The sequence below is a fragment of the Boleophthalmus pectinirostris genome, unplaced genomic scaffold (genome assembly GCF_026225935.1).
Source record: "Boleophthalmus pectinirostris isolate CB_2022bp ecotype Guang Dong unplaced genomic scaffold, ASM2622593v1 HiC_scaffold_17, whole genome shotgun sequence".
NCBI lineage: Eukaryota > Metazoa > Chordata > Actinopteri > Gobiiformes > Gobiidae > Boleophthalmus > Boleophthalmus pectinirostris.
In genome coordinates this window covers 20,353,456-20,376,236 of record NW_026571115.1, presented here as the reverse complement: position 1 = coordinate 20,376,236, position 22,781 = coordinate 20,353,456, and the positions used below count along the sequence as shown (strand labels likewise).

Genomic DNA, 22,781 nt, shown 5'->3' with positions numbered 1-22,781 from the left:
AGCACAGAGTTATGTTATAAGAACGTTTAGTGTTTGCTGCGGGAAGAAACATACATGTACTGTTATTCATGATTATTAAGTCTTAATTCACACGCATGGCCATTTTTATGTGAGCAGCGTTACGAAATTCAACTATCTAAGTTAATGTGACAAACTCCAAGATAAAAAAAAAAATAAATAAATAAATACACTTTACATTGTTTTACTGGTTAGTATATGTGAAATAAACTATTAATTGATAATAGATTTTGACATCCCTATAGTCGAGCAAGTATACATGCAATTTACCAAAGCCAAAAATGTGACTATACATGTATAAAGATCATAAACATAAACATAGATAGCTTATATTGTCTGTACAGCCTGAAACACATAGATGAGCTGTTACTATGCTGAATAATTCAACATTGTAATGTTCACTCATGGCTCCACAGAGTTGTAAATCCGACCCTAGTTCGCCAGTTTTTCTGGTATTAAATTAAACTAGATCATTTATATAATGTGAACAGATTGTTTTTCCCACAGGGGAAATTTTGTAAAAACATTTTGTTTTTCCATCATTATTCCCCACTGAAGAGACTTGTATTTGCAAACTCATATGCTTTGTGAAAGTAATCTGATCATTTTCAAATTATTTTTTTTTTACTTTGGGGGCATTAGAGCTACACAAGGACACTTAGAATGATGTCTAAACAAGCAGTCAAACTCTGGTCTAAATACATGTTACCATTGACAATCGCTGTGGTGTAAAACCTTCTCCACTAATCATATTAACGTCATATTTCTTAGTCATAGCCGCACAACAGGTCAGGTCTAATTGTAAAAATTTCCTCTACTTTGTCACATTGGATTCAGTAAGAAGCCATTCTCCCAGCCTCCTGTGGCTGTGGCCCTGATAATCCTCAGATATTTTCATTTGCACCTGGAGTTCAGCCAGTTCAGAGGATTGGGTCACCGATGACAGCACAGCACAGATGAGAGACAGGCACTGCAGCAATATGCTCCAGCACTGAACTATAAAATACACTCACACAGAATACTGTTTCTAGCATGTGATTTCTCCTCTTTGATATAAATGTGAAAATGTGGGAAACTGGCACAAAATGAAGTATGTTAAATAAGTAAACCTGTAGCTTTTATGTACAACTTTTTATTAGGCTGCAAAAAGACATTCAACCACATGGCAGAGAGGTGCAAAACATACTGTGAATGGTTAGCGCACATGTAGGTGGCTTTAAAACACAAACACATTATTTCATTATGTCCCTCTTCTTCTGTGCTCTTTTTAGGGCTCCAAAAGCTCACCAAATGTTCCCATTGTCCACAAGCAAAAGCACATATGGTGCTCACAAAAAGGCCATTCACCAGTGAGACAAAGCAAGTATTTTGTCATAATTTTTTATATATTTTTTAACAATATTGCACCACCAATGAATAGAGCAGAAAAAGCAACACACACAGTCATCTCAGGAAAGAAAATGTCTCAGTTGGAAATTGAAAAGACATCATGACAGAGGATGACACAGCAAATCATTTGATGTGCACCTTTAGAAAACATTCAGCGCTGTCCTGTATCCCACCTTGTCCATTAAGTCTTTAAAATGCTCATTAGAATGGCTTTCATGTTTGTATGTAAAAATAAAAATATATGAAAATGTGTGCCGTTACTCACTTTGTTGCTGTCATTTTAATAGCAAAAAATATATATATTTTGATTTACAATAATGCTTCAGTGGTAGATTGCTTGAAATGTCATGACATTGATGATGAATGTAAGAAGTACCTCATGGCAGTTTTGTCCAGTATGATTTATCTTTAAATATACACTGTGCAACATTTCTGGATAAGGATCTGCCACCTGCTTGTCTCCATGGAGATGTTATTGAGCTGCTTAGAATATTTAATTGTCCTATATTATGCAAAATTTACTCCTTTAAGCCAAGTTAGAACGCTTTTACCTAATCAAAAGCATACCTGGAGTAAACCTATTTCAGTCTGTTAACATTTCCAAAATTCAAAATGCTCCACATTGTGATGTCATGAAGTGGTAGTTTTCAGTTTAACAGCTGCCTTTTATCTTTTGCTCAGTAAGAATTGGCAATTGAAAATATCCAAATGATTCTAGTGAAGGGTTGTGAAGTTTAAAAAACATATTTCCTGTATTACCACATGACATCACAAGGTGGAACTGAGTGTTTTCTGTTTGAGAGAAGAAGGGTTTGTGTGTTAAACATGTGTGAATGAAACAAAACACAACTCCAGGTCTGTATTTGATGAGTAAACAACATTATAACATAGATCATAATAAATAAAACACCGTAATATAGGGCCTTTTACAGTATAGCATTAAACTTATCTATACTGACGTTAAAGGTAAGGTCTGTGGAGTGGCAAAGCAATAAATAAATATAGCTGTAATTGAATTTATGCATGATATGTACAGTATGTTTGTTTAATTTCATACTATGGAAGAATCCAGGCAAGACAATAACATCCCCACAGTGACCAGAAGCGTTGCATGGTGTAGCTTTAAGATCATTCCAATCATTTAGTAAAACTGTAAACATAAATCTACGAGTAAATCAAATCCCATCTCAGAAATGCACAAAAGGCTCACCATTGCGTCACTCCATTACTAGTCCATTATTATTTGCAGTTAGAGCGGGTAGTACACTATCATAGCAGGGCATTTATCTCAGTGTTAACCTGTAATGGCTAAAAAACAAAATCTGTTTTCGATGTGGCAGCTGCTCAAGGGGCAGAGAGGGAGAGAGGTATTAGCGTAGATTTTCCAGAATAACACAAAGCTTTATAATCTCTCCAACCACGTCACCAACAGACAGTGGACTCTTATGTAACCTCTATACCAGCCAGACTACCAGGCATTGTCATATCTCATCTGACTTCTACTTTATCTTCAGTATAATCCAGAATAACCAGGTCTAGTCCAGGCTGAACTCCTTTCTGAGCGATGCGTATAGCTTCTTCAAACAGGACCAAAGCTCACAGCATGTATTAGCGGCGCATGTAACTCAGGAATAGTGATCCTCGGCACTTCAAAGCCCTTTGCTCCTGCTCGTGCCTGCTATGAATACAGTGCGGCGTTGTCAGTATAAAGAATGAGAGAATCTTTTTTTCAAATCAGGATTCTATGAAAACAAATCCAGAGAAGAGGAAATGACAGCATGTACAGTACTCTGATGCAACTGCGCGTTTTCTCTTAAGACTTTTGCTGTTGGACCATGTAAAAATAATACAATTGTTGCACCCTTTTCAGTTTAGCAGCAGTAAACAGGAAAATCGCTGTGTTTTGCATTCCCAACTTGGCAACACTAGCTATCTTTTTCTTCTTCTTCTTCTCTCACTCATGTCCTTCTATGAGTCAAAAGCCCGGTCTTCGCAGATTTCCAGTGGAGCTTTACTGGCGCCCCCGAAAACCTCCACGTTGGCATCCACCCAGGGCACCACGTTCCCGGGCATGTACGCGGAGCAGTTGGCCAGGCCCACAATGTCCACCGGCCTCAGCACCCGGTCCCACATGTTGAACTGGCTGAGCTCGCCCACAAACGCCTGGGTGGCATCGAAGCGGCCTCCAACGATGTCCTACAGAGACGGTGGTGACAAGAAGAGAGATTTAGGATCATGTTGTAGGAGTAGCATATCAGTCATACTTGTAATTAAAGCAAGACTGGTTCCCTCATCAGAAACATATCAGGAGTTGTGTTTTGTTTCATTCACACATGTTGAGTTATCCTTTCTTGTTAGTCTGTCTGCATCTCCAAAGCTCAAAATGCTCTGTTCCACCTTGAGATGTCATGTGGTGGTTGTTTTCAAGTTAACAGCTACCTTTTACCTTTTGTTCAGCAGAGATTCACAAATCCAGGGCTGAAATAATCCAAATGATGCTAGTGAAGGTGTATGGAATTTCAAAACAGAGTGGAGCACTTCCTGTATTGCCACAAGACATCAGGTGTGTTTTCTGTTTGAGATAAAAACTTTGCAGGTTTTGTGTGTTAAATATGTGTGAATGAAACAAAACGCATCTATTATAACCTAGATCACAAAATAGCGTAACATGGGCCCTTTAAGCACATTTTCACACAGCTTCTTGAATAAAATGTGAAAAGATTATATTGGACTTGTTCATGGCAGGTGTATAAAAGAGTTTTTACAGCTTCTTTACTTTGCATAATGGCATGCTCTTAAAATGAACCAAAGAATTTATACCAACTTAATGTTAACATTCCACTATTAAGTTTTGTACAATTTATATATGAAGAAATTCCTGTACTGTACAATCTTGTATTTATAGCTACATAGGTTTAGAATGGTCTTAAATTATATAGCACTTTTAGACCTCCTCTGGGGTCTTTAGGTAGCCTGATTCATCAACCGGTTTCACTTTGTCTGACCCTGCAGCATTAGTATTTGTTTGCTCAACGGTAGGAGGGTACGTTTTTATTTAACCAATCTCTGCTATTTGGTTGTGACGTATGTAATGCGGCAAATCCCTTAGGAATAAGGGCAATAACGTCTTTCCCCTTGATAAAATTCACCAAACATTCTCTCTGTTCTCTGTTCTTTAAATCCTTGATCTCAGGAAGCGTTGCCAATACAGAGTGTCTGGCTTCGTCTACATCCATCTCGACCGCTTTGTTTACCGTTGTTCTGTACCACAAAAGGGACCCAGACAGGCGCTTGAGTTTGACGTCATGGCTTCACAGCTCTTCGCTGATTGGCCAGTGCAAGGTCTACAACTTCCGGGATTCTTGCAAACCGTCTAGTGTATTCTGATTCTTGACCTAATCGCTGGAGAGAAATGAAATTGAGGGGAGGCACTAGGTGGCGTCAGTCTGGCTAGTCTTCATGTGCACGATGTAACCTTTCTGGTTAATGGTCTGCCACCTGATTGTCCCCACATGATTTTTACCGCTTACATTTAATCATTCATAGCTGTTGCTCAAAAACACATTGAAAAACATTGACTCTTATTGTGAGCATTGCCTGTTGTTTCACCTTCGGGTCCATGAGTGAATGCATACACAATAAACTTACATCCATGCGCCAATCCATATCTTTGATACCATCCATACTTGTACCCTGTCAAACTCAAAAGTAAAGCACTTTGTTCCAGTAGTATCTGTGAGACTTCATCATGAAACTCCGCAGGTGGCAGTAGCTCACCTTCTATCACCCCTTGCCCCCCTCGCACCCTGACACTTACACACTTCCTCCACCTGTCACTCTAATTCCCACTTCTCTAAAAAAAAAAAAAACACCTGTTCACTGTTCGGGGTGGAGTCTGCAAATTAAAATAAATCAGTTTCATTCCCATCAAACTGCCTGACAACACTGACTATTAATTAGCACAAACTTTTACCTGAGTGAAAATGAGTTTGTGACAGTCCCATAAAACTCCAAAGCAGATGTGGTGTGACCCGATGGCATTCCTCGGGGCATTTTTCATTGTACGTTTCATAAGCGTATACACGGTGTTGTCAGTGAGCTAAGTGCTAAAATGACCCACTAAAGCTGTACCCAAGGGCGTTCTGGCGCTGTTTAGAGCCAGATGAATGAGGTAATGGCGCGAAAGCAACTGTGGTTAAAGCACATCTGACAGGTTAGATTACACCTTTCACTAGAGTTTACATGATTATTTGAAAATATAGATCTAAAAATGTTACCTATTTTTTTTATAGTGTAATCAAAATAGACGACAACATCATTGTATAATACTCCCTACAATGGAAACATAGCCAGACCGGACTGGACTAGACTGTAATGAAAACACTGTCACAATGTTTTCAGGGCTTATACTTAGACTTAAACAAACTTTACTGATCCAGAAGGGACATAATTTGGATGCAGTAGCTCACACATCACAATGTACACTACCAAAGTTTTAGAACACCCTAATTTTTCCAGTTATTTATTGCAATTCAAGTTGTGCAACTCCAATGAATAGCTTGAAATGGTACAAAGGAAGGTACTGAACAGTCAGAGGTTAAAAAAAAAGATAAAAATAACAAAACACAAGTCCAAGCTCTCCCAAAATTACCTCAGGAAAAAAAAGAACAAGATGGTAAGTTTGAAAACATGGAGTGTCCAGCACAGTCTCCAGACTTAGGCTATGTTTATATGATGACAGTCTGAACAGAAGACACAAAAGATGCGTTGAGTCTTCACTTTTTTTCTGCATTTAGATGAGCATTTATAGGAGGAAATGCGTGCATACTGTGATGCAAAGGTGTGTGGAATTTGATTTGGTATACATGCCAGGTGACTAGGTGGGGACGGTAGGTGGTGATGAATGTGACGTAAATGTGTATGTGACGTGAGCAGAGTTTTGTGTCTTGGGCAGTGTACAGTAGATGGAAACTCTATGGCGGAGCATATTTAGCTTTTCCACTCTGGAGGGTGGTTTCAGATTTTTGCATTTTTAAGACCCCAAAAAATTGTTGCTGTCTAACCGAAAGGCACTTCCGATAAAATATTATGTCGTTTTTACCCGCAAGCATTCGTGAGTAAACAGGCCCTTAAGCCCCATCGAGCTGGTTTGGGATGAACTGGACAGAAGAGTGAAAGCCAATCAACCTACAAGTGCCACACATTTATGGGAACTTCTGCAACAGACTTGGGAAGAACTTTCTGAAGAATATTTGATTTCTATTGTAAAAAAGAATGAGTATGTTGAGCTGTTATATCTGCCAAGGGTGGACACTTTCATGAATCAAAAGTTTAGAATATGTTTTGGGCAACAGTAAACAGTAAACTGTAAAAAACTAGACAAAGTGTGGTGTTCTAAAACTTTTGACTGGTAGTGTAATATAATAACAGAGCAAAACTATAAACAGTAGCAAAAATACTTCTTGTATTTTTGTACTTTTCTACTCAACTTTTTCTCCACGAGCCACCAGGTAACTGATGTAAAACTATGATAAATACTTAACTCTCCCACCAAGTCAAATCATAATGAAAAAAACATGAAAACCTGTCATCCACACTTAAAGGGACACTCACCTGCTCTTGGCCCAGGATGATGACCCCTCCTGGTTTGATGGGGTGCCAGGGGGCCAGGTTGTCCCCGGTGCCCAGGCGCTCCCCGTCCTGGTACGCCTCCCAGAAGCCGTCGCGGGTGGTCCACGTAATGCAGATGTGGTGCCAGCGGCCGTCACTCACAGACAGGGGCAGTTGGGCAACCTGGGGAGAGGCAGAGCAGAGGAGAGAGGTGAGACCAGGACAAAAGGGCACTGGGCCAAGGTTTGGGATGAGGCAAGTGTAATAGAAGTGAACAGTGATGCGAGTGGCTTTAGTGCTGGTGTTTTCGAAGCCTGATTATCATATTCATGGTTCAATGAAGTTAAAAGTACTGTTGATGTAAATACATTTTAGCAGTGATTTGAATCTAATTTGCCTCACAGGTTCCTCACCTCACACACCCCTATCTTTGAATACTGTTTTTAAAATCTCTGGTTGCATAACTCAAGCAGAACAAGATTCAAGTCATGACAAGTCATTAAAAATATAAAAAAATACAGAAAGATCAGGGTCTGTTTAAGCCAAAAGTAGCTATTAATAATCTTTCTGTTCATACTGACATTCACTGATTAAATCTAATATAGTGCAAAGTATGCATGACTCAACCATATGACAAAAACACCTATACTTCTTCAAATACTGCAACCCCAAATAGTAATAATAAATTTCACTTCAAGGTCAGTCAGATTGCTTTATATTTTTGTCTCTTATTCATTCATTCCTCCATCAGACTTGGAGCAAACTGACAGAGAAGTGGCCGGCATTCTGTAATTTATTTCATGTAAGTTCATTTTGGATAAATATGTCTTCCAGGATCTCTCTGGGTTAAGTATCAGTGATCGTGTTGAAAGAAATAAAGATATGTATAGCAGAATAGTTCTTCAGTAATGACCACAAGAAGATCTCCAAACCCTGAACAAGCCAAGCCAATCTTTTTTAAAGGTCATCCATTACACAAAATGGATTCTTGTGATCTATAAACATGGATCTACTAAAGTAACTGGATAGGGTATGGTTTGCTTGTAGCTCCCTCCAGTTGATGTAGTTTGTCTGATAGTGCGCAAGGTAATCACAAACTGCTCGTGTTCAGCTGACAGGGCACCTACAGTTTTCAAAAATGTCAGATTCTGTGGCGATTTTTACATATTTTCATATAAAAAAATTTTTCTCAGCTCAAAATCCTTCAGTTGTCTTAAAATACACTTTATAATGATTAGCTCTAGCTCCGCTCTAGCTCCTCTCACTCTGATTGGTTAAAGCGATCACGTGATACACAAGATGGTGCTTCGTGTGTGCCCACGGGAGAAAAGAGCAGTACTGCGCATGCTCGATCAGCCCACAGCCACTGGAAGCACCTCGCCGGGCTAAAGACTAATCTGGAGTCAAGCGCCGTTTAGCTTGAGCTTGGCCCATTGACTTGAACGGACGGCCATTTTGAAACCCCGGGGCCTGGTTTTAAATCATGTTATAATTCTGTTATCTCATCACAAACATACTGTACGTGGAGTTGTGTTTCGTTCCATTCAAACATGTTTGAGTCATTCTTTATTATTATCTGTTTACATCTCCAAAGCTCAAAATGCTCTGTTCCACCTTGTGATGTCATGAAGAGGTAGTTTTTAAGTTAACAGCTCCTTTTAGCTTTAGTTCAGTAGAGAGTGGCAATTCCAGAGCTGAAATTACCCAAATTAATCTACATAGTGAAGGTGTATGGAGTTAAAAAACACAGTGGAGCACTTCCTGTATAACCACATGACATCACAAGGTGGAAGTGTTTTCTGTTTGAAAGAAGAACTCAGTTTAAATATGCGGGGTTTGTGTGTTAAACATGTGTGGATGAAACAAAACACAACTCTGGGAATGTTTGTGATGAGGAAACAATATTAAAACATAGATCAGAAAATAACGTATATGGGCCCTTTAAAATAAGTAATTATCATATATCTAAACATTCAAAGCAATAATTCTTATGATCATAGTGAGTTATTATTTCCCATCTTATCATATAGTGTAGTATGTCTTATATTTGGTTATTCTATTCTATTTTTGTGATGAACTGTGCTCCAAAACCAAAACATACAAGCATAGTCAGAGGTAGCAGATGTTTAATATTTGTGCAAATGAAAATGCACATATAAAAACAGCCTACTCATTTTGACAGTGTCTGAGTAAATTGCTTAAAAGTACATTGTTACTGCGCACCCTCTATCAAGTACCGGGGCTCTAGTCTAATTGGGGTGTGTTAGCGACATGGGTGGCAATTAGCCTGGTGAGGGCTTCAAAGCACCAGGCCTCTTATTTGTGCATGCTCCAGCTGAGCCCATGGACTGCATATACAATTTAGATTACCCAGGTGACAACAGCACATCCTTCAAAGCACTCTGGTCGAGCCCACTAGCTTTTTGTGTATTGTGCTTTGTACGTGCATCAGAGAAAAACAAGCAGTTATTTTACCAACATGGAGGCAATGACATCACAGCATCGCAGAAATGGAAGAAATACTTGATTTTGTTACTTAAAGGTGCACTGCGCATCTTTTCTGGAGGAAGATCCACTGCCTGCTTGTTTCCATAGAGATGTTATGAATTGACCTGGAATGTTCCGTGTTATGACATTAAACATATCCATCTAATATTTATTCATTACGGGTGTTTATTGCTCAAAAATACAATAATTCCTTCTGTGAATAGCAGCGACTCTCCACAGATCTGAACTATAATGTAGTGTTGTGCTGTAACCTGCTTGTCTATCTCGTGATATATAGGTTTAGTCTATACTGTGGAACATTCTAGACAAAGTAATAACATTGGGGTACATTCCACTAGAAATGTTACACAGTGTGCCTTTAAGTAAAAAGTACATGAAAAAGCGTATTTAAGCAAAAATACTCATTTATAACTGTACTTAAAGAATAAAAAGTATTTCATGCAAATCTTGATACCGAATAAAACTTCAGATGTAGTGATTTTGCTGATATTTGTTCAATAGAGACAACTATCTATCAAAGTTCATCAAAGTTCTCACAACAATATTATGGACCATCACAATATATCGAATTAAAAGTCTCTTTGCTTAAATTAAGATTATGGTGCAGCAATAGCTAAAAAAAAGACAGAGGGAACTACATAGACCATGATCCTAACATTTATAAGCACTTCTAAAGTCTTAGTTCTTTGGATTAAGTCTTGTCAAGGCATTTTAAGAGGAAAACGTAGCCTATTAACAGTTTTGTTAGCCTCCACATAATATCGCAATAAATATTGTACCATGAGATGTATATTGTAAAAATATTGTACCAAGAGATTTGGATGTTGTTACTTCCCTAATCATGAGCCTCCCCACCATATTGTGAGCTTTCCCATGATATATAAATATACAATAAATATTGTACTGTGAGTTTCATACCATGACGATATTGTATCGTGAGACTTCATTACACCCCTAATATCTATAGTCTATAGCACAGGTGTCAAACATAAGGCCCGGGGGCCAGATCCGGCCCTCTAAGACCTTTAATGTGGCCCTTGGGTGATTTTCTACTAAAATATTTTAATTATATTTTCTATTAAAATATTGGTAATTTTCTGCGGTTCTCAGCATAGCAGCGTCTCCAGCGTCTCTGTACGTGGCCCCTCCCACCAGAGCAGCACAAATGAAGACTTGTCTCTTTCCAAACGCTCTTAAAGGACGATCGTTTTGACTGTTGACCGTGACACCCTCATCAACAAAATGTCAAAAATGAGAAAAGTGGAGCCGAGTGCAGGATTTTCCAAGATAAATGGACTTATTCTTATTTACATACAAGTTCATGTTAAAACATTGTGTTGAAATTGAATTTTTAATAATAATTAAATTATTTTTTTAATTAATAATTTGAACTTATAGTTATTTTTGGGGTTTATATGCCATGAGTTTTCTGATCCGGGCCCTTTGGGATCAAAGTAGGTTGGATATGGCCCCCAGACCAAAATGAGTTTGACACCCCTGGTCTATAGTATCTATAGTTTTTCCTAGTTGATTTTATTTCTTTATTTTTGTTTGCTCAGATTACAAATGTGTTAAAAAAAAACAACAACATCAAACTCAAAAAGGTTTCAAGCAATAATAAAAAAAAATACTTTACAGATACCTGCTTTCAAATGTAGTCAAGTAAAATGTATCTGCACTGCACCCAAGTAGTACAGATACTTATATATATATATATATATATATATATATATATATATATATATATATATATATATATATATATATGTAAAATATATGAGCAGCCATACAATTTCAGTTTTGATTATAAAAACATTTTTCTTGGCTTGGGATGCAGGTGCCAGTGGTGAAGCTCTAGGGATTGTGAATGAAGAAAATACGAACAGCATCAAGATTTTGGGTTTTTAGTAAATTGCATTCTTGTCCAATCTTCCCAACAGTGCGACAGCTGGGATAGTTTGCAAACAAAGTGAGTGATAATACAATGCTGTATCCACAAGGCAACTACAAACCACATGACTCATTCATTATTCAAATGAGAGCAGCTGATCTCATTTTCACAAAGACACACTTTTACACTCACTATGCAGATAAAGTTGTGCTTACTTAATAAAGGCTTTTCAAATCCACATTACACAGAATACACTGAATACATCACAAAGGCTTGAATGCAACCTATACAATTTGTCAAGAAGGCCTAAATCAGATCCAGTGTTTTAGGAAATGTATGAATACACAGAGGTACAACAAAGTGTGAGTATGCCTTATTATGTTAAGAGCCTGTCCTATATTGCCTTTTATTTATTAACCATTCTATTAAGCATCTTCATCAATCAATCAATCAAGCTTTATTCCAGACTCCAGTGGGTCCATATCGAACATATAAAAACAGTCAGAAGATGAACACATTACAATCACCTTTAGCCCATATAAGCAGTTCCTCCAGCGCCTCCAGAGTTCAGAGATGTACCTGACACTGCTCATTTATAATTTCATTTTGTGAGTCCTCAAGGTGCTTTATAAACTTATATACAAAGTTTCTGAGCACAGTGTTCAATGTGGGAACATTACTTTGCACACACATCAGACTGGTACTTGCCCATCGAGGGACTTTCAGTAAAATACGAGGAGCGTTATTATATGCAGCCGGCAGCTTCTTAAATTGACTGTAACTGCACCACAAGTGGGCGGTATAGAGGGTTGTGCAGTAAGCTTTGAGCTGTTGTTTCATTTGCCCATTTCAGTAATCTTCCTTTTCTCTCTTCTAAGCTCAGAACACTTCCCCCTTTAATCTGTGGACCTTAAACAATGCAGTTCCAAACAAATAAAAAAAGCACGTACAATTTGTGGGTGTGTTGCTTGTCATTTTCTATTGGAAACTGTGCCTATTATTCCTGCTACAAAACTGATATGGAAATGAGAGAATACAGCAGGTGCAGAAGTGAGTGCAGCGTGCCTCTGTAGCTGCTCCTATAATCATATCATCGAGTGCTTCTTAGAACAGCCCTCAAATAGTTCAAGAATGAGTCAAACTTAGTTAATACACTCCTAACCCCTTATATAAGTAGTTACTAAGCCTAGCCTGAATCATTTTAATTTCTTCACGATAAATTAAATTTTGGTTCTTACTTTATTAAGGCTAAATTAGATGCATTTATTCAAAAATGTTACACAAGAATAAGCAGCAGAGCCATGTGCAATAATGCTACAAATCTGTGAGGAAGCTTGGTTTGACAGATTACACACACAGAAGGACACTAAAGTGCAGTCCGAGCCTCACATTAAACTCTTACTATCACATCAGGCTTTAAAAGTAAAAATAAATCAATAACAATATAACAAATTACTAAGCAAACAAGATCAATGCAGTCTTCCACTGCTGAAAAATAGTGCAGAGTTCCCACCAAACCCAGACAGTGGTGCACTTTTTAATAGCGCTGAGACCTCTTTCATCCCACTCAGTATGCATCCAAATGAAGCGCATAAACAATCTGCCCCCCTGGACCCTGTTACCAGTGCCAACAAGTTCAACACATATCATATTCACTTATCCAGCCTCCTGGTCAGGCTCTCTGTCTCACTCTATCTCTGTGTGCATTATAACTTCCTTTTCATATGGCCAGCACCTTCTGATCTCTCCTTCTCCCTCTCCTCGACTCCATCGTCTCAAAGACTTCTCCTTTTCCGCTTTCCTCTCTTCACTCGCTCGGTTCGTTTCCTGCTGCCATCTTTCTCTAATCTGTCTGACTTGCTCACATGTATAATGCATGTACGGGGACCTGTGCAATGTGCCAATAAGGCCCAGTGTAAATAAGTTGGCAGGGAGCGAGGTGTAACCTGGTAAAATAACTCTTGGTAATACATATCATTGTTGACAGGCTCAGACAATGACAGATTTTATTCTAGTAGTGGTTTGGGGGGGATATCATTGAATTTTTGTTGTTGTTGAATATTTTCTCACAATATTAGACATTCAACAGTTGGATGAACATACTACAAGTGAGGCCTCAAAAACAAGATATATATATATATAGTCCTACCAAAGCACAGAATTATGGAAATGCTCTTAATCAAAGTTTTACAGATTTTTTTTGCCCCTACCCCTCATTGTAGGTGAGATCTGTTGACAGGTTTGAGTACTTTTTCAGGTTTGAGTACTTTTTCACTAAAACAAAGATTTTACTAAAGAATTGTACCTAGTTGTGTGTATGTTTTTGGCCTGGCAAATCCAGAATGACATCTATTTGAAATTTTTAAAATACAGATCAGTATCAGTCTGGTCCCTATGCTGTCTGTTGTGTCTCCCAGCCAAACATGATCATGCAATCAGATTTGCTTCTTTCAGTGGCTTATTGGGCTCAGTGGTCACCAGTCATTTACAAATAAACCTCAGATTAACAGAGTTTAGTGCTTCACTCATTAATTCTTAATCAAGCTTCAAGTGACACTTATCATGGGTTAACATTTTACAGAGAAGAAGAAGAAGAGTACCTATTAGACAGTAAATGTAGTTGCAGAAATCATTGCTGCTCTGAAATCGGGAGAAACTAACAAGGCTGAGATGCCTTCAGTTAGAGCGGAGATGGTGTTTCAGCCACCAACATCACAAAATAATGCTCTCCTGCAGAGGCCTCAAATTAGCAAGGAAGACAAAAGTTATGCCTAAAGCTAAAGAACCAGTGATGAGCAGGTGTAAGCAGCAAGACAACTTCAAACTTCCTCAACATTTGAGGAATGTCGAAGTATCCGAGGAAAAGCATATTTCAGAGACATGCATTTTCAAGGGATTTTCAAAGCTTCTTCCTGAGTTGACTGACAATGATGGTGATATGAATGATTTTATGAATAGATATTTAAACCTGCCAATCAACCTTAAGAAAAAAAGAAGGGAGGAAAAAAAAGCATCTGAAAAATCTTCAGAAAGAGATATCGAAAAAGTTGAGATGATCATTAATATTATAGATCATTCTGATAACCTTGGAGTCTTGAATGGACAGAAATGTTTTGAAATGACAGAAGTTCCTTTAGCTCCTCTGAAACTTGAGATTAGTGAAGTTGATCTCCAGGTTAATGCCATGGAAGTGTTAAAGAAAGTAAAGCTGCTAAAGCTGAGACGGGCACCAATATCATAAATCGTACAAATGACCACAGAGATATGATAAATAATCAAAAGACCAAGGAGCCTAGAGTTGTAATCAAAGAGGAACCTCAAACACCAGAATCCCCAGATGGTGGCAAAGATAACTCCAACTGTGTTACACCTGCCCAAAATGACGTGACAAGCCTGACCAAAGCTGATGGGAAAAAGCAAAGAAACACAAAAAGGCAAAACAGAAAAAAGCAAATAAACTGAAGTCACTGAAAAAGAGGCTGAAGTCACTGAAAAAGAGGCTAAAAATTATGTCCAAGAGAAGTCTTCCTGCACTTTTCCTGCAGATGAGAAGAAGCCAACAACATTTTGGTTCAAATTTTCAGTGTTGATGGTAGAGGTAGTATTTCGAGAATATAACTCACCACTACTTCTTGGATTTCTTTACTTTTCTTCTCAACGTTTCTCCACAAACTGCAGCATAACTTAATGTAAAACTATGATAATTGTTTTACCGCATATACTATCCCGCCAAACCAAGCATTAACTAGAAAAATACTAAAACCTGTCACATGCACTTTAAGTACCATTAATCTGGACTGGAGTTAATCACTTTGTCACAGTCCTCCAAACATCTTGAAAGTGTATTCTTCTGTTGTATATTAGCACAAGCCTTATAGTCCAGTCGAAGGCAGTTTCTACACCCTGATAATGAATGACTAGTCTTGGTTGCGTGGGTAAATGTTGAATGTGGGTCAATGATATGAAATCTTAATAAGGTGCAGAATTATGTATTCAGAGCTGATAGCCTGTAATTCTTTGCTGGGCCATACGTTTCTCATCGCATGTTCATATTGACGTTTAGTAGTGTGCTGCTGTGTGCTACATTTCACCAATTACATACACTATTCATGTGCTTGTGCTCATTGGCTTCTGTGCTCTACATTTACTCAAATCATTAAGTTGCAAAGGCTCACATGAATCTCTGAATGCAGTGATCACACCTGCGCTACTGACAGTGTTGGGAAGAATACTATGAATGTGTATTTAGTTACAGAATACTGAATACCTGAATTAAAATGTATTTTGTAACATATTCTGCTACATGGGTTGCAGTATTGTATTCTGAATACACTGAATACTTTTAGACCAAGTTGCATCATATTTTAGTAATAAAAATACTACACTGCAGTGCAAAGTGTTTTATTTCTGCCTGTTTGTCACGCATTAACATTGAGAGGTCTAATTTGAGAAGGAAAAATGCATGCACACTCTCACTAATCTCACTAATAATTTGCAGTTCAAAGCCAAAATAACATGTAGCCCTTTTAATTTTGCTTTTAATTTAGGAAAGTAACTGTATTCTGCATGCCACTAAATGAGAAAGTAACTGGACTGCAAGACAGGTACTCAAAATTGGTATTCAGAATGTGTATTTTCAATTATTTCCCAACACTGACTATTGATGTGCATTTTTAGATGAACAGTAATTAGGTTTTCATGTTGTGATAACCATACTGCGCTAGCACCAGTCTCACAGTTGCACAATGCATATTCAAGCAGGTAGGAATAGTAAATGTCTGTACACGAGCACACACACACACAATGGCAGTACACACACACCCTCCTTCACTTTGAGCTATAAAGATATTTAGATCACATCGTACCTTATCGTTAACAAGAAGCTCTATAGGGTTATTGCCCCACTCGATGAGGACTATCTCATTAGCCTGTCCCGGGACGCCATAGGAAAAGGGGGTTCCGATGCCAGGGCTGGCACTGGACTTGAGCCACATGCAGACGGTGAAGGCATACATTTCTGGAAGGCTCTTCTTAATCCGTCCATACAAGTAATTAGTACGAAGAGGCAGGGACACCTTGAAATCCTCGGGTGATTTGAAGGCATTGTTATCTGTTGATAGACAATGGAGACATATGGTTAGGAAAAAGGCTTCTTTGTAAGTTTGTAAAATGTGTTTGTGTTGGTTTTAGGAATGGCGTGTAGCTGCAGTGCTTCCCCTGCAGATTTCAAAACCCATTTCCAGTTTTGGAATAACACAAGACAAAGCATGGATACTCTCTTGGTCTCTGTGGTCTGTTCACATCCACCTGTGCTGCAGAGCTATCATTCACGACTGGGGAAATAGTCTTCCATCTGACAGATCACATCCACAACGTCCAAATTTATTGTGAAAACTACATCCGCATGGTCCTGACACAAATGTTGATCGTAATTGAATGCAATAAGGCCCAGAGAAATACTATTTTACAGAATCTCTTTTTAATAAAAGTATAAGGTCCTTTGGGGTTTCTCATACTACCGTTCATGTCACTCAAAGAAAAGCTTAAAATTGTATGAGTTTTTTTTTTTGTGTGACTATTTTGAATTCCCATATTTTGTAATAAATCTTATAAAATTGTGACCCACTGACCAAATCAAGAACCTAACATTGCCAACACCAGACAAAAAAGCTTAAACTACATAAGAGTCTAGTGGATGATGTATTTACATGAAAAAAAATGTGACTGTTTTTGGATGTATGAATTGCCAATTTAATTTTGTACAAGCCATTGTGAGGTTGATCTGCCTTTTTTGATTCATGTACACAATTCTGGCATATAACATGTGATTATGCTTTGATAATGTACAAAAAAATGAAATAAAAACATAATAAGGTAATAAGAATGCACTGTAATGTAAGAATAGTTTGTCAGTGTCACATGTAATGACTGCCCCGCCCACATTTATGGTTCTGGTCACTTACTCTTCTCCAGCTCGGTGATGCGTTCCATGAGGGCGTTGAGGGCGTTTTCAGTGCGCTGGCGATGAGCGGCGGTCTCGTTGTACAGCTGACTCTTCTCCTCCTCCAGCTCGGCCACTTTACGCAGCAGCTGAGTCTCCAGAGCCCCCAGCCTCTGTCTCAGCACGTCTCTAAGCTCAGGGGGCAGAGGGGCCAGAGCCGAGGACACACTGTGGGACAGGGACACGCTGGCAGACGTGTTTGGCAGGCGAAGACTCTGCTGCTGAAGGGCACAAGACAGAGGGAATTACTCTAATGACAGGTTCACGGAGTTTGAAGTATGGGCACTATATGAAATTTAAGTAGGAAAGAAGAGTCATTTACTGCCAAGAGATGAGCAGATTTGGGATAGTTTATGCCGTACATTTGTTAGAAAATACAAAATGTCAAAATAAATAGACCTTTGATAACAACATAGTAGCTAACACTTAAACAAATTATGATAAACATTAAAATTACCTGAAGAATGTTAATTTTACAGAAATGACAACTTGAAAAAAGATTCAATTTGCTAATCTGGTTAAAGGTACACTATGTAACTTTACTGGTGGATGGTCCGCCACCTGCTCGTTTCCATGACGATGTTATTGCTTTGACTAGAATGTTACACAACATGGTATTAAACTTATATTTCTCCTTCCAAACACCATGAGGCCAAGATGCAGGTCAGGTCTGTGGATTACTTGGAAAATTTTATTTAATAACAAGCTTAAAAATGTCCAAAAATAATCAATAATAATCTATCTCTTTCACTAAGAAGAAAACAGCTTTAAAAATATGTTTAGAGAGCACACTGTGAACATTTCATTTGTTTCCATGCAACAAAACCTTGAATGCATCTGTCTTTGATAAAGCATACAAACATAGTTATACAAGCCTACAGCCAAACTAAACAATTATGTGTGGTCTAAAAGTGAAAAATGTTTCTTTTTCTGCTTGTGTCCAGCAAATTCTTGCAGGAAATTGCACATGCAAAATAATGTGATTATGGCCTTCCAGTGAGAGGAAATTGAACCAACCCACAACCTGGCCCAAATCCAGGGCCTTAATTTTTGGGCATGATGTGCAAGAGAAGTATGCATGTTGATATCTAATGAGCTAAAATCTATTTCAGATGTATAAAGCTTCAGATGAATATAACATTACTAACTGCCTTACTGTTATTACCATGCCACTTATTTTAACTGGTCCAAATGCAATCATGTTTATGTTTATTTATTAAACATGGGACAGTGCACATGAATCAACAGGTGTTAGTACAGCATGTAAATGTATGAGTTAGTCATGCAGATCATTTTCATCTGTTGTGCTACTGGTACAAACAGGACATAACCAGCACAAAACATTCAGTCCATACACATGACAAAGGCATAAAAGAGTGAGATACAAAATGTAATCACTGTAGTAAAATGAGAAACTGCTCTAAGAACACATTACACACATTAAAGACAACAGACACATATCACAATCTCACTACAAGAGACATTTGTTAAGATATTAGTTAAAACTCATATTAACCCATGTTATGCTCATATGTCTGATTGTCCAGAAGCCACAGATCTACTAAAGACGTGGATGGAGGTCAGGTTCCTTAAATCTGTGGGGACCAGACTATCCAAATTAAGTCTTTCTAAATGGGATTTTACAGTCTCCTCTGCTTGATTCACCAGTGTTTGTATTTAAGTTATAGCTAAAAAGAACTCTTAATTTAGCAATGGTTTTATTACCAGGATAATGCAGTTTTCCAAATCTTAACAGTTATTGTGACTGCCCACTTTGGTCTAAAGTAAAATCTATACTTTTTTAAAGTTACATTTACTTTTCTGAGCAGAGTTTTGACAGAGCTGTAACAGATGAAGACAGCGTGTACTCTGCAGAGGACAGTGATGAGTGACCGTACAAACCCCCCACGCCTGGGTCAGGTATTAAAGGGACAGGTGCCGTCTGACGTCAGAGCTCACATCAGGCTTGGTGTGGGGTGCATGGTACTGTACGAGAATGTGGGGGGAGGGGTTCTTTTCAACAGCATGACTTTGACACTGTGTCATCCATGTTTGGGGTAAAAATGTGTTGTAGGTGGAGATTGTGGAATGGCTCAGGCAGAGCATTAACATCATGGCTGCAAACATGACACCCAGAAAAATTGCTTAGTGCATCTTTAATAGATTTCAGTGCAGTGACAAAATTGTGTGTGTAGAGACTACAAAATATAATTTTTTTAGTTAAGCCTGCAAAAATCAATTTTTAATATGAGCTCACATTTTGTGTCATTAGCGACTGGTTCTTTGTAATCAGGGTTGTACAACAACTTCAAAATTTTCACACTTTCTTATCAAGTTTACTGAAATCTCCTGGACCACAGCCCTATGTCGCAAGTGTGAGGTCCAGATGGTTCTTAATAATGTGAGTGAGAGGTCCTGCAGGGATACTATCAGCAACTGCAGCTTTTGCAATCATCATTAGGTTAAGCATATGCAGATCAATAACTATACGATTAAAATGCAATATAACACGGATCCTTGGAGCTGCAGAGGAGGCCTGATTTGATCTGGGTATTACAGGCCCTAATCAAGGAGAAAAATTCTTATAGAAAAGATACAGAGTAGAGATACAAGAGCAGCAATGCAGCAAATCCATCAAAATCAACCTTGTGTTGAAATAAGCAGCATTGTAGTTGTTTATGCATGTGGAGGTCAGATGTGAAGAATGTACTCTGCTCAGGCTATGGCACTGGAGATAAAGCTGCTGTTGTTGCTATAGGTGACCTCAATTCATGTAAATATAATCTCTGTAGAATTACCACGATCGTCAAATCTGCAGCAGGAGACCAAAAGAGCTCACTGATGGATTAGGAGATACACATAATTCAATTTACAATTTAATTTGGGTGAGATTTAGAGGGACGCACTTTATCAGCTGCAAAGAATTAGTCACATTATAAGTGCTGATAAAACGTATGTAGATCAGTCCCACGTATGCACACATACACAGCTCATGAATTATTCAGAGCTGCTTAGTGAACACAGCACATGCGTAATGCACGCGCCCATCACCTCTGACTAGATTTGGTGTCTCAGTTCTCATTAATGACTAATGATATCATCTTTTCCCGCTGTGATCGGTCCTTTAAGTGACCCTTTGATCTCACATAACCCACTGATTCACACATTTTAGCGCAGATCTGCTGCGCTGGCGTATGTCTGCTGTTTGGAAGCGCGCAGCAGTGAGAGTGGGGCAAAACCAAGTCCAATGGTTGGCCAGCGTTTGAGCACAGAGATCAGCTTTCATTGTCAGCATGAATTTTCCAACTGTGTTAGAACATTTGGCAAACTTTATGACACTTTTTATTGGATAAATCCTTCTGAGCCTCGTTTTTATCTTTGCCCCTTTTTTCCACATAAACAGCAAAAGTTATACTAGGACTAGAGATAGCAGAATTTGGATGAAACCAAATTAAAAATTTTACTTGAATTCTTGACTACCACATCTTACAGGAACCATAATGTCTTATACATGGATCTGGTTTGCAAAGGTGCGCTTAATTCTATCACGTGAGCGCGCTTACCTCCAGGCTCTCCAGCCGTCCCTTTAGGCTCTGCATGGTCTTGCCCAGCTGGTCTATAGTATCGCCAGGGTCCCGAGGCAGGTCGCCCATCGTGTTCTTGCCGTAGTCTTTGCGTCTGGAGCCCTGACCCCGGGACTTGCCCTGGGAGTCGTCTGTAGCTGCCTCGCAGCGCGCCAGTTTGGAGTTGAGCTCTTTGATAGTGCCCTGCTGGCTCACTATAGTCTCCTTCTGCTGCAGGATGGTCTCCCGGAGCTGAATGATCGTGTTCCGAAGCTCTTCCTCCACGGAGCTGCTCGGGATGCGGTTCCCTGTCTGACCGTATCCACAGCCCGGTTCCGCGCCAGGAGGAATGGCATTGCACACGAAACGGCTACCTGTGGCATCTTGAGTCCGCACCAATTGTCCACTCGCCAAGTACAAAAGCCCAAAGAATATAAGCATCCCGACGAGGCGCACCACGTCCCAGTGAAACTCTCAGTGAGTGGCTTCGTCTTCCCCTCTACTCCTTAAAATGTTAACACCACTTAGATTTCGTTTTGAGCGCCTCAACAACTGTAAGCAACATAAAACGCAAAGAATGGCAAAGGATACGACTTATTACCTATCAATCACGCGTCATAACTTCACTGTGACTGTTTGATATCCTAATAAAAGTCAAATCTTACTTTGAACACTTTGGTATCCGTAAAAAGAAATGCAGAGAGCATTGGCCCCTGCCTCAGTTGATGTAAGTTCACTGATTTTGATGTGTTGATAAAAATATCAGATTTCCATTGTGTCGAGAGGAAGAGAGTTGTCCCAGCGCAGCCTCTGCGCTCGGCTGGAGCCAGTGAGTGGTGCTGAAAAGACAGCGACGCTGCTCAGCCAGATTATTATACCGAGATGCGCACTGACGCTTCCGCTCCTCGCTCGTGCGCACTCTCTGCGCGTGCGTCATTAGTGAACCACAATGTGTCCAAGTCATATAATGGACAAATATAAAGGACTTTGTATTCAGACAGGAAAGCAGTATAGTATAAGAATCCTTTTCTGTGCTCATGCGTAAAGCATTTCAAAAGACTGGTGGAATATCATTTATTGAAGAGCGCACGCATCACTTAAACCTATAAAATGTAACACTAAGGTCAGTGTTCGCCTGTACCAGTGGAAATCTATTCAAATGAACTTTCCTACATTACAAAAAGTGACAAGACAAAGTTAAATAGCCCATGCATGCCATTCTCATTCTCTATTCAAATCAATTAATGAAATGAATTAATAATGTAATGCTTTAACCAGTGGACTTATATAGGGCTTTACATTGCATTATTCATTCATTCCACACTGGTTGTAATCAAAGCTGCCCTGGGCAGACTGACAGAAAGTGAATCTACGGCATCGCCCCTCCAACCACCAACACTCACATACACAACATTCATACTAGACAATATGGATGAAGTGTGTTGCTCAAGGACCCAATGCCTAACTTGCCTAAGGCACCTGAAATTCCCAGTGGTCTCCAATCCAAGTATTAACCAGGCCCAAACCTGCTTTCTGAGATCTGATCAGATGAGAGTTTAAAAACCCATATGGTTTCATGTGAAGATCACCATCCACACTGATGTTATTTTATTCATCTGAAGACATTTAAGGAGACTTTTACATGAGTCATTCTTCACCCGTGTGCACCCTGACTGGACTTTTATTGTTTAAGATCTTACAGAAGGACGTCTTATTCCTATCTTCAACAGTCTATCAAACGTGTCATAGTCTGAGAAATCTGTGAGCTTTTGAGAACTCTGTCTTTTTCAGGAAAAACTCC

The 22,781-nt window shown here is 38.9% G+C and overlaps 1 protein-coding gene across 1 annotated transcript; it reads right to left on the bottom strand.

Annotated features, from left to right (window-relative positions):
• Positions 1–3,375: 3,375 nt before the first annotated feature.
• nptx2a (neuronal pentraxin 2a) lies at positions 3,376–21,424 on the bottom strand. Its single transcript, XM_020936725.2, has 5 exons — positions 20,981–21,424; positions 17,380–17,638; positions 16,282–16,526; positions 7,021–7,200; positions 3,376–3,603 (listed from the first exon to the last, which is right to left on the bottom strand). Exons 1-5 carry the CDS (start codon positions 21,419–21,421, stop codon positions 3,376–3,378), a joined length of 1,353 nt encoding a protein of 450 aa, XP_020792384.2. The 5' UTR covers positions 21,422–21,424.
• Positions 21,425–22,781: the final 1,357 nt, after the last annotated feature.